Source organism: Solanum verrucosum, unplaced genomic scaffold, assembly GCF_900185275.1.
Source record: "Solanum verrucosum unplaced genomic scaffold, falcon-dt-bn FXZP01000285.1, whole genome shotgun sequence".
Taxonomy (NCBI): domain Eukaryota; kingdom Viridiplantae; phylum Streptophyta; class Magnoliopsida; order Solanales; family Solanaceae; genus Solanum; species Solanum verrucosum.
Genome location: NW_026019934.1, coordinates 1,072,691 through 1,086,035, shown reverse-complemented (window position 1 = coordinate 1,086,035; position 13,345 = coordinate 1,072,691). Strand labels below are relative to the sequence as shown.

Below are 13,345 nucleotides of genomic sequence, written 5' to 3'. Positions count from 1 at the left end.
GAGAAAGAAAGGCATAAAACGCATTCAACGAATGCGATTTATGTGTAAGTTTCAGTCTCTTCCCATTTATTGATGAAATTATGTTATTACCCCTTCCGTGAATAAAAGGCATAAAACGCATTCAACGAATGCGATTTATGTGTAAGTTTTAGTCTTTTCCTATTTATTGTTGAAATTACGTTATTACCTCTTTCGTTTAATTTTATTTGTCTAATCTTTTTTAAATATATTTATTAGTTTTATCGTATCAAGAAAAGATAATTATTTTTTCATTTTATACTCAACATTAATTGAGCTGAGAAAGAAAGGCATAAAACGCATTCAATGAACGCGATTTATGTGTAAGTTTCAGTCTCTTCCCATTTATTGATGAAATTATATTATTACTCCTTCCATTATTAAATGCATAAAACGCATTCTATGAATGCGATTTTTTTCCTCAAAAGAATGCGATTTATGTGTAAGTTTAAGTCTCTTTCCATTTATTGTTGAAATTACATTATTATCCCTTCCATTTAATTTTATTTGTCTACAATATTTGAAATTTATTTATTACTTTTTTCATATCGTGAAAAGATAATTCTTTTTTTCATTTTATACTCAACATTAATTAAATTGAGAAAAAAAGCATAAAACACATTCAACGAATGTGATTTATGTATAAGTTTCAATCTCTTCTCATTTATTGATGAAATTACGTTATTACCCCTTCTGTTAAGAAAGGCATAAAACACATTTAATGAATGTGATTTATGTGTAAGTTTCAGTCTCTTCCCATTTATTGATGAAATTTCGTTTAATTTTATTTGTCTAATCTTTTTAAAACATATTTATTTCTTTTATTTATTATTTTTATCATATCGAGAAAATATAATTATTTTTTTATTTTATACTCAACATTAATTGAGCTAAGAAAGAAAGACATAAAACGCATTCAACGAATGCGATTTATGTGTAAGTTTCAGTCTCTTCCCATTTATTGTTGAAATTACGTTATTACACCTATGTTTAATTTTATTTGTCTACAATTTCTTAAATATATTTATTACTTTTATCCTATCAAGAAATGATAATTATTTTTTCATTTATATCTCATTTTTCTACGATTCATTTGATCTCAACAAAGTCGCCACACACACTACTATAAAAAAAATAAAAAATAAAAAATAAATATATATATATATATAAGGATGCATGGTAGACGCTTGAATTATTTCATCATTATACTATATTGTATGTTGTATGATCATCGTTGTGCCTTGGCTGATGACCTTTGAAGTTGACTACAGAATTTTGAAAATAGGGCTTTTATTGCAACAACATTTCAAGTAGAAGCAGATTTTCTCAGCATATTCTTTCTCAAAGAATGATACTAATTGACTTTAGCACTTGGTACATCATGTTTTAAGACTAATATAGTTACTAATATGCATTAACACATTCTTCAAACCATACCTAAGTAGATTATTATTATATAGAGAGAGAAATGTTGCACAAGTGATGATTTAGTCGTGTCCTAATGGAAGGATATCAACATAACTCCAACGCTAAAAAGGTAATAAAAAATTACGGAGGTAGAATAGCAATTTAGTGTGGTATGAATGATTGCTTTTGAACATTATTGGCATAAAAATGAGTCCAAGATTCATGCACCTAGCTAGACTAGTTTGAAATTGAGACATAATTATTATTGTTTTAAATATATTTTGTGATATTATTTTGTATTGTTAATACACATATTAATATCCAAACCTAAATTATAGTATAAGGTATGAATTATTGCATAATAACTAACACAAAGCAGACAAAAATATGCATTTATTGGACGGCATCTGTTTAAAATAATAAAATTACAAAACCGTCCAATGAAGACGAACTAAAAAAAATTAAATTTAAATGCTGTCATTAAATCGTAATGATCCCCTATGCATGGCGTCAGCACTAGGGCCATTTAAAAAATTTACGATTTTTATTTTTATTTTTCAAAAAGTTCATATTTTTTTGAATTTAACCTTCTAGAAAAGTTGCATTTGGTCCTATAATAATAATATATATAAATAAATCATATTTAGATCTATCTAATCTATGGTGGGATCTCTTTTTTATCTAATATTTTTTGCTTTTTTAGCTCATACTGATATATGATTTATTTGTCATTATCAACAGCTTGAAGGGTTTACTTATATATATATTTGATTATTTGACTTTTCTTACCTAATTTTCTTGTATGTTCCCTCAATTGTGACCACCAATTTGTATTTCAATGTTATTATTTTTTATTTAATAAGTCAACTAAATGACACGTTACTACATTTCTTTCAATTTATACAATAGTATTTCACCAAGCATGAAATTCAAGAAAGAGATTTATTTATTTTTATATAATCCTAATCATGATATGATTATTGTTCTAAATGAATTATCATTAAGAGTAAAATATAAGAATATATACTATAACAAAGCTACATTACTATTATCTCATTTTTATTTTATTTTCGACAAATATTATTCAGGTATAATAATGATATTTTATGACTTTTTTGGGCAGCGCCTGTTCCCCTCAACATTTATAAAATTCTTAGGCAGTAATCAATGACTACAAATATGGAAAAGTCAGTTTATGTGACTTTTAAGTGGAAGATACCTTTTGTTTAATCACTTATTTGAGTAAATTAAACTGACCAAACCAAGCATTACTATGATTAAAGTAATTTAAACTCATCCATCCTAATCAAAATCCAAGCACTAATACACGATTGCCTCACTTGCATCATTTGAACTTTTTAGTTTAGCACTTTCATAATAGCATATCAATATGTTTTCATTGATTGAATCTGCAGACGATAAAATGTAAGCACACCTTACTTATATTACACATGAATAAAAAGATTATTTTGAACAAATTATCAATTTTGAGTAATACGTAAAATACGTAACTATAAAATTTACTGCTCACATATGTTAATAGATTAAAGTGCTTTAGTAATTAATTGGAGTTCCAATAAAAGGAAAAAGGAAGTTATTAAAATCTTGTCTCCGCTAATCCCCTTTTGATCGAATTAGCAAATTGCTTTTCTTTCTTATATGTTTGTGTTTAATTAAATAGTGTCACATAATAATAATAATAGGTTACATTTTTTTTTTTTTATTTATAAGTCGAGTGGACATAAATATAAAAAAAATAAAAAGTCGAATTGAACCAAACTACTGTGATTATTTGATTTCGATTCTTCAATTTTTTGGTTCGATATTAATGTTACTTTTCAAATATTCAATTTTCAATTTGATACTTAGACGTAAAAGTCTCGAAACTTTAATACAAAATCGAACCAAAGAACAGAACGCACTCCTATCCGATGTTTAGAATTCAAATGAAATCTCGGACAAAATTCGAATTTCACAAATTAATAATTTGTCCATTCGATGGGTGATGCGATTTGTTCTGTACCTAGGGTCACACCGTCAAAATAAAATGTTAAACCCAAAATTATCGTTAGAGTGATTCCTGTACGTACAGATATGCTGACACGTGTCCCCACAAAACGCGGTTTCTTCCTTTCTACTCTAATCTTCCCCTTCATATATACTTCCTCCTTTCATACTTCACTTCTCTAAAACAGAGGATGCAGTTCAACACATTTTGTTTCTCTAAAAATTGAATCTTTTTAGCTCTATTTTTGTACTAAAAATGGCTTCTTCTGACAATTTAATGACCATGGAGCCATGGGCTTTCCGTTCTGCTTTTGCTGATTCTTGGTTTTCCGACGTATTCACCAGAGAAACTGAAACATTAACCAAAGTCCTCCAAAAATCTGCCTTTCCTGAGCCAGAAACTAAACCGGTTCAGACTTCAACCGGGTCCGGTCGAACCAATTCCGGTGGGTCAGAGAATGAGACGACCGGTTTTTCGAACCGGAGGAGCAAAGTCGGAGTGAACGGGAAGATAACTAAGAGGAAGTCACGTGCTTTAAGGCGTAATACGACCACGTATATAACTGCTGACGTGGATAATTTCCGGGAAATGGTGCAGCAGGTGACCGGCGTTAGCTTCGGCGGCGGCGACGGACAGCTGCCGGTTGCTCATGTTCTGAAACCTGAACCTCAGCGTGTTGTTAACCGGCTACAGCCTGGTTGCTTTTTGCCAACTCTTGACACGTCAGCTTTTTTGTTGGACCACGTCACTCAACAATCAATGGAACCTATGCTGGTACAGCCGCAGACGGCGGCGGATGTGGTGGTTGATGGCGGCTCATGTGGATTTGATTTTAGCTCTTTTTCTGCCTTTCCTACCCTTGAGTCATTCATGGAAAACAGCAATGTAGTTTAATGCAACAGACCCTTTCTGTAATTTCACTTGGAGGGTGTAGATTTTTGGAGAAGTAGAGGAGAGGGTAAAATGGGAAAAATCAAAATATGTTCATAGTTTTAGTTTTAATTTTAGCTAATCTAGTAGTGTTATTTTTCCTTTTTTTTTAGTAAATGAGAATATGAAGGGATATGAGTTGTTGTCATATCCTTTCATTTTCATGTTTCAATTGTAATCTCAAATCTAATTCAAATATCTTTTTAAGAAATCTTGTATCCTTGAAGCTTAATGAAGGTATAGATGGATCGAGATCGAATCTTCTATTGTTTCTAGTAGCTCATCGGTTACAGTCGAGAATCGATGACGAACTTTCATTAATTCTCTTTCCGGTTTGTTTTTCTAAGAGGTGTCAACCATAAAAAAAAGATTTTGTTCTTCAAAGATCAATCTGATGATTGCTTAAGTAAGATTGTCGCTTTTTTTTTCGGTATACCACTTTGGGAGCAGAGCGTCTGCTCCAAAATCGATTTGACTATGAGACTCCATAACGGCATGGATACCAACTTAAGTCGATACTTTCACTTGTCAAATATCAATTGTACCACTTGTAACGCTCGAATTTCAGCACATACAATTGTAGGTATGTTAAACAAGTTACGTATACCACTACCTAACTAATTATTCCATGTAAAAAAATAGTCTTTTGGGCGGAGACTACTTGTCGTAAGATAGATAGATAACATGCTTACTTGCCTACCTACTAACAACTACTACTACTCTTTAATGAGCTACACACCTCCTAACTAATTTCTACTAATTACAAGCTTTATGAGTAGCAATAACTATCATACAATTCAATTTTAACTTGGAACTTTTTGAAAGGAAAAAAAGAAGAGGTGTTACATTTTCCAACTATCTCAACATTATTTTATATACGACAAACATATTATTTTATTACATGACTATAAGAACATATATCATAAAAAGAAAAGCTCATAGAGTTTTCAAATACATAAAGCAAAAATAACATATTTAATGTAATTTCAAAAAGTGTAGTTTGAAGAGATAAATAAATTGTTTTTGATCAATACTTGACTCAAGAAAAACAAATCCATAAAATAAAGTAACAAAAATGAAAGTATAACAAAATATTCTAAAGAGTAACTACAATAAAAGAAATCTTAATCGAAATATAAAAGATAACAGATAGTAACAGATCCAATCAAAGGATAAGAAATTGCCAGAGCAATACTACTACAACTAGACGAATATTAAGCACTATTACCTGCTTAACTTATCCATCTTAATATGTATATTTGAGTGACCTGTCAAACACATGAAATATTTAATTACGTACACAAAATTCAAATTCTTGAAAAGTAAAATTTCTTCTATTTTAATACAAAAGGTCCCACTAAATGCTATTTAGATACAGACAACAAAACGCGTTAGCCCCATCTGATCATCTGATCTTCATAAAACTTTTACATTTTCCCATACAAACAATAATACTATATACTATATGATATTTAATCAATTTATTATAATGTACCTCCACTGGAATTCTTTTAGAGATACTTAAATTTAAGTCTTATTACACTTACCTTTCAATTTAGAATAGTTTAATCTTAATCTTAATAATTAAGAAAGAAAATTTTGGTGGAAACTCTTACTTAACCAAGTCAAAAGGTTACTGCAAAATGTAGAAGAAATAATACTACTTGACATGTTAGGTCTCTGCATAGGTTGACTTGAGTCTATTGCTTTGTGTTAATATAATATTACTACTATTTTTTTAAATCTAGTTTAGATTAATATTTAATTATTTTGTATATTATTTTCCACTTGAAATTCGAGTATACTGTCTAGAATTGTTAGACTTGGTCATACACCAAGAAAATCAATACCAATAAATGCAATCTTAAGAGTCAAAGTGACATAGGCATGAAGTGTTGCTGACACAACTTCAATATCATGTTAAAAACAGCGAATCTAAACAATGTATTTAAACATATATTTGTCTCTATATGGCAAAGAAAGAAAGTTATAGTACATCAACAACAATTCAAAGCTAGCGGATATAATTTTTTTACTTCATAAAAAAATAGATTAAATCTTTACATATATCTTTTTAATTTTATTATTTATAAAATTATACTAAATATATTATTGGTATTAGTAAAATAAAGTTAATACTCACTATTATTATTAAGTGATGATACATTAGATTAAAGAATTTTAGGGAGTGGGGGGCGTTGTTGACCTATGACTTTTAGGCCCTACAAAAGTGAGCATAGTGGTGACGTGTTAACTGACTTTAATTATCTTAGTCTTTTTTTTAATTTTATTTTTATCTTGGACTTTACCAATCACCATCCAATTATTAATTTGCTAGTTGTTAGTTTGAAATATGGCAACCAATGACATCAACCTTATCAAAGCATGATGCTACACTTTTTTCAATTCTTTTATTTTTTATTTTTTTAGAACTTGCTCAAACCTGTTTGTTACCAAAAAAATAAATAAATAGGTTCAGATTAAAATAAAGCAGTTTTTAATAAAAAATAATTCTTCATTTAAGACTTAAATTTTAGATTTATAATTAGAGATAATATGATATATTATTATTCAACTACTAATTTGTCTACGCTATTGCATTAATTTTATTTTTTCAAGTAACTCATAAATGAGGGATTTTTTTCACAAAAAAACATAAATAGTCATATTCAACATATGAGACTTTTCTAATTATAAAAAAGGTGATAAGATCTTTCTCTTAATTGATGATGACTCCCTCTAGCTAGAATACTCAGTGGCGGAGGCAGGAATTCTATCAAGGGGGTTCAAATAAAACATAGGCGAAATCCTGAACCCCATAAACCATTGAGCTACTCCTTTGACATATGCTCAGGGGGTTCAATTTTAAATATATACACGTACACAAAAAAATTAATCTTATATATATAGTGTAATTTTTTTTCCGAGGGGGGTCGGATCACACTCTACATTCGCCACTGTATACTCTATAAATTGTATTCAAGAGTATTGTTTAAAATATGAATGATATAATTTTTCTGTCCAGCAGACCACAAGTGACCGAATTGATCATGACAATGCAAATTGACAACAATGGTGGTCGCCTCCTCTTGTATGGGTGATCAACATATATACTTCATCGATGGTTTGATAGACTATGAAGATCAACTTTCAAAGATAACTTTTTCATTTTTTTCTATGACTCTTCCTCTCATTTAATTTGGATGCATGTATGAGCTCTTCATGAACTTGGAAGAAAGTATGAACATTGTATTCCAACATTATAAGTATCTCAGTATAACTTTTGAGTCCGGAGCTAAAAGAATATTTTTTTTTTTTCAAAAAACAAAAACGGTACATCAAAGTTTTTTTTAACCAAAAGGAAAAAAACGGTATGTCAATTTTTGTCAGAAGACAATAAAAGCGATTTTGCCCTTTTGGTTAAAAAAAATTGATGTGCTGTTTTTATTTTTTGAAGAAAAAAAATTGTCCTTTTAGCTTCGATCTCTTAAAACTTTTTGTTGGTTGTCATAGCTTAGGATAAATAGTTCCCTCACATCTTTTTTGCTCTTGATATAGAATGACTTATATATGATCAAAGCATGTCTAATTTGGTTCAAGTAAATTTGACTTATTTTTAGCGGTGATTATATCCTAACTATTCATAAAATTAACCAAGATATAGATAGCATTACCAACAAATAATTCATTAATAATTAATTTACAACAAAAAAGTCTCAACAAGTAATAATAACAACATCTCAAAAGGAAAACATTATTTATAGAACGAAGTATTTCACATTGTGCCTCTTTTGTATTTATGGTGAGAACCAAAAAATTATGATGATAATCAAATTAATATTAAAATTTAAATTGATATTTTTAACTATATTTTATTGATTGTTGAAAAAGTCAAATTCTGTTAGCTTACTTTGATTAATGAAATCTAAAATATAGATAGTGATAATTAAATTTTACTTCTTTTTCTTGAGGCATATAAAAGATTAACTACAAATAAACCTTTATTGAATAATGTAGACAGAATATCATATAATCCATTTTCCGAAACAAAGTTTCATACAAATGTGATGTTATCTTTGAATTTAATTCATTTGGTGAATGATTTATCATTAGTTCCTATATGTAAAAGCACAAAGGCACCTAGCGAAATGTAATTTATTTGTTTTTCTGATATTTGAAATTTGTATGATTCGATTAAATTTGAATTTGTATTAATATAAAATATTTTTTTAATAGAAATGATTCTATATCCAAAACACAAATTTAAAACTTTGTTAGTAATGGTATCCATATCACTGCATTAACTTTATTTTTCCAATTAACTCATAGATGAGGGAAATTTTTTTCCCAAAAAAGAAAATATTCATATTCAAAATATGGGCCTTTTCTAATTATCAAAAGGGGATAGGACTTCTCTATTAATTGATGACGTCCAATTTTATAATAACAAATTTTTAAATCTTTAGCTAGTATACTCTACAAATGATCCAAAAGGGTGGTCTAATAATTAATAGAATGTCTCAAATTTAAATTTTAATATAGACAAAAAAATATCAGGTGATTATTTTTCATTTATCCTAAGTTTAATGAACAAAATTATTCTGATAAGTGTTGCTGGTGAAAAATATAAGTATCAGTAAAATTAATCAAGAGATATCATTACTAACATATAATTGGTTAATAAATTAATTTACAAAAAATAAAAGTTCTCAATAAGCAATAATAACAACATTTCAAAAAGAAAGGTTGTTTAAATTTTGCAATTCATTGTTCAATAAATGAATTTAAAGAGGGTCTAGCAAATTCAACATTACATGATTAAAATGTAAAAAATCGTCATTCTTTTTTTTAAATGGGTTCTTTCGAATTGGACGCCATTCAGTGAAAGAATCTTCACAAGTGACAGGACATTCTATGGCAATAGTAGCCTCGCTTTTTGCCATATCTACATCATTTTCATCTAAATATTTAATTGCATTGCTAATGTCAAGCACTGCTAAAACATAATTATCTCGACAAATCTGAATACATTGCTTGAGAATTGATTCCATTGGTTTCTTCAATAAAATTAGAGTTTGATTATAAATGTGACATTTGCCTTGGCTAAATACAATTGTAGCATGATATGTGCCAAACCTTTCTTATCAGCAGAAGAACTTTTAGGATCTGCTCTGAGAGAATCGACGCATAATTTATAGTCATCAGATTTTTTACAAACATCATCTATCAAATCTCCATATGAACGGGCCACAAAAAAGAGAGAGACGAAAAATATCACGATCAATATTTTCATGAGTTTCATCTTTTCCTTTTATCTTTTGTGTGAAGCATGGCATGATCGATGAGGTATTTATATAGAATGCAATTTTCAAATTATGTCTTTTTTGGATTTACGGTAAAAATCAAGAAGATTGTGTTCCCATTATTTTAATGAAATAATGGTAAGCAAATTAATGTTAAAATTTAAGTTGATTTCTTTTAAAATATTTCCTTTTTTTCTTTGGGAAATAAAGTCAAATTCGATTATTCATTTTAATTCATATTAAGTAAAAAATGTTGGTGTATGACATATCATTTAAGAAAAATATGCTAAACAATAACGTAAAGTTTACCAAAGCATGATGCTATACTTTTTCAAATGATTCTTGAAAAAAAATTAAAATTAAATTTGCTCATTCTTGAAATGGGGTTAAATTTGCTCATTGTTTTCGTGCAAGCCGCTAAAGCGGGAATTTCCCGCCAGGGCGGGGTCGCTGTAGCGGGGTGAGGACCACTGTGGCGGGATAGATGCGACTTAAGTCAGAAATATACCCAAAAACATTTTATTCTGCACTTTTCGACTTTGAGAGCTAAGGAACGACCCCAAGTGTTTTCTTGATAGTTTTCCACCATTCTTGAGGGTAAAGGTAAGGTTTTAACTCCCTAAATCCATTTTTTGATTCGTAGAACTTAGTTTCGTGGGCAATTATTGTTGGGGAAGGGTTTTGGAACTGTTTGTATGGTGGAAAAAACCTTAATTTGGATATTGGGATCATGGGTTTGATCTAGGGTTGATAGAATTGATTGTAATCCAGGTAATTAGACATTATTTATTGATTTCCATGTTATATTAATTGTTTGTAGACCAAGAACAAGTGGAAAGAATCCGGAAAGGGAATAATCAAGTTTCTTAGGGGATTCAAGCTTTGTTCGAAGTAGGTGATGGTTGTGATTTCATGTTGTGTGATATATGTTTATTCTTGCTTCATTGTAATGTATGTATGTATGTGAATGTTGCATTGTTGATTTCACTAATCGTAAATGAGGATAATTGAATAATTGCATGACATGATTCATGACTTGATTCATTGATTATGAGAATGTACATTGTGATTGTGGTTGTGACTTATTAAATGGATCGAGTGTTACGTTCTGACACACTAACTGGATCCATTGCCACGTACCGGCATAAACATTGAAACAGGTGTCACGATCCGACACGCTAACTTAGATCGGGTACCATGTACCGGTACACTAACAATTTGGGTGTAAGTTCCATGAGAGGACCATTGACTTGACATAACGGTATATCTTCAGAATTGTGGAATTGTACGTTGTTCGTAAGTGATATTGATATTGTATATGTCTGGTGTATGCTTGTCATTATTATTGTCATAATAACTTATGTATGTTGCACTTAGTGAGATAATCGCGTGATCATACCAGTACACTGTGGTTGTGTAATGATACTGCACTTGATCTTTCTTTGTTGAGTACATGACATCTTCAAGCGGCTACTGACAGACCTCGTTTAGAAGATCAGTGATCGTCATCGAATTCAAGGGTGAACCAATTTTTCCGGGTTGCCATGAGTTCTCTTTTCATTTATGTCTCCATTTCGGACTTAGACTAGTACATTATGATTTTCTTATGCTTAATTGGGTTTTGTACCCATTTTCTTAGACTTGTTGAGCTTTAGATGTTTTGATACATTGACTTTTAGGTTCTAGGTATTATTCCGCATTTGTTTTGATCAGACTTTTGGAGTTTATGGAAACTTTATCTTCCCTTTAGCATTTAAACATGCTTCCGTAACTTTAAATGCCTTAGTTTTGATTAAGTTGTGTAGTTCTTGGTTAGGTAATTAGTATTAATGGTTCTCCCACCGGAGGGTTAGTGTGGGTGTCAATCACGACGGTGTGGGTCGTGGCAAGGGCCTAAATACCCTCAAACTATTATGGTACAAAACTACCATTCATCCACCTATTGGCTCCCAAATACCCATGACATCCACCTATTGGCTCTCAAACACCCTATCATTCATCTTTGGTTTTAATAGTGACCACTTTATAATGGATTATCATGTAAATAATTTAAATGTTTTTTTTTAAATTTCGTAGCGACTATCTATTGGATACAATTTAATTACTTAGATTAATTTACAAACCCACCCATTACTAATTATACCGACCCAAATTAACTACACCCGATCCAAATCAACTGAATCCATCCCAAACTACATTTACCTCACCGATTAAAATAAATACACCCTTCATTCCCAACATTCCACTTCTTCCTTCAACCTCACTTTCCCAATATATTCGTCTATAATTTCAAAAAACACTACCTAAATACTTTCATGTATCACTATAAAAAATCATGAGTGTTTTGGTGATTTTTTGTGGTGTTGCAAGTGTGTATTTAGGTAGTGTTTTTTGAGATTGTAGATGAATATATTGGAGAAGAAGGTTGTCAGATGAAGTGAAATATTGAGAATGAAGGGTGAATTTGTTTTAATCGGTGGAATAAATGTAATTTTGAGCGGGTTGTAGTTAATTTGGATCGGGTGTAGTTAACTTGAGTCGGGTGTAGTTGATTTGGGTCGGATATAATTATTAATGGGTGAGTTTGTAAATTAATTTTAGATATTAAATTGTAACCAATAGATGATCGCCACGTAGTTAAAAAAATTACTTAAATGATAATCCGCTATAAAAGTGATTAATATTGGATCCAAAGTTGGATGACAGTGTATTTAGGAGCTGATAGGTAGATGTCGAAGATATTTGAGAGCCTATAATAGGTGGTTGAGGGTAATTTTGTACAATTTCCAATAGTTCAAAGATATTTCAGGCCTTTTCCCATAAAGGAATTTGCAAAAGGAAAAAAAGTTTACAAACTCAATAAGCAATAATAACAACATCTAAAAGAAATGTTGGTTTGAATTTATAATTCATTGTTTAATCAATGAGTTTATAAAAGGTCTAACAAACTCAATATCTCAACATTAAAATGAAAATTTTCGATTATTCATTTTACATAGATCCCTATTTTTAACTTGACCAAAATTTATAGTGCACATATATTTGTTAATACTATGTTTCAATATATGAAGTCATATATAGTATAACTTTAATTTATTTGAAACACAATTGTCAAGCAATACATATCATTCTTATCTGTTATAAGCGCCATGTAGTTGAAATAACATAGAGGAAGCATCAACAAATGGAAAGACCAAATCTGTTTATATGTAAGACTCACCATTCCTTTTGATTAACCACATGTAAAATAAACATAAAACGAAATCATTTCAATAATTAACACATCAGTAAAGACAACATAGATGGCAAATTAATAACAACATAATAACTTAAATTAGAAAAAAAAAATTGTTCCAATATAGAACTTAGTTTGTATTGCAAAGCTATACCTTATAGTTTTCTTTTCAAAACTTACAAACTTAAAATGTTGAAAAAAAATTCCTACAAAAAGAATGACTAAGATGTAAAGAATAATATCCAAATTGATACAAACTTATCATTAATATTTTGAATGAGAAAAGATGGTTTTAGAAGCTAAAAGACATATTATACGCAAGATTTAAACACTAATGGGACGTTGCATATATATTTTTATCAAAAATTCAAATCCGGTTCAAAAATTAAATAAGTCAAGATAGAAAAAAATTACACAATCAATTAAGTATAATACTATTTTTAT

General features: G+C 29.6%; 1 protein-coding gene across 1 annotated transcript; it reads left to right on the top strand.

Moving 5' to 3' along the window:
• Positions 1–3,615: 3,615 nt before the first annotated feature.
• Positions 3,616–4,574, top strand: LOC125834236 (calmodulin-binding protein 25). The gene has a single exon (XM_049513408.1). It carries the CDS (start codon positions 3,689–3,691, stop codon positions 4,325–4,327), a length of 639 nt encoding a protein of 212 aa, XP_049369365.1. The 5' UTR covers positions 3,616–3,688; the 3' UTR covers positions 4,328–4,574.
• Positions 4,575–13,345: the final 8,771 nt, after the last annotated feature.

Coding starts and splice junctions, on each gene's coding strand:
- LOC125834236 (XM_049513408.1), top strand. CDS start 3,689: ATGGCTTCTTCTGACAATTTAATGACCATGGAGCCATGGGCTTTCCGT.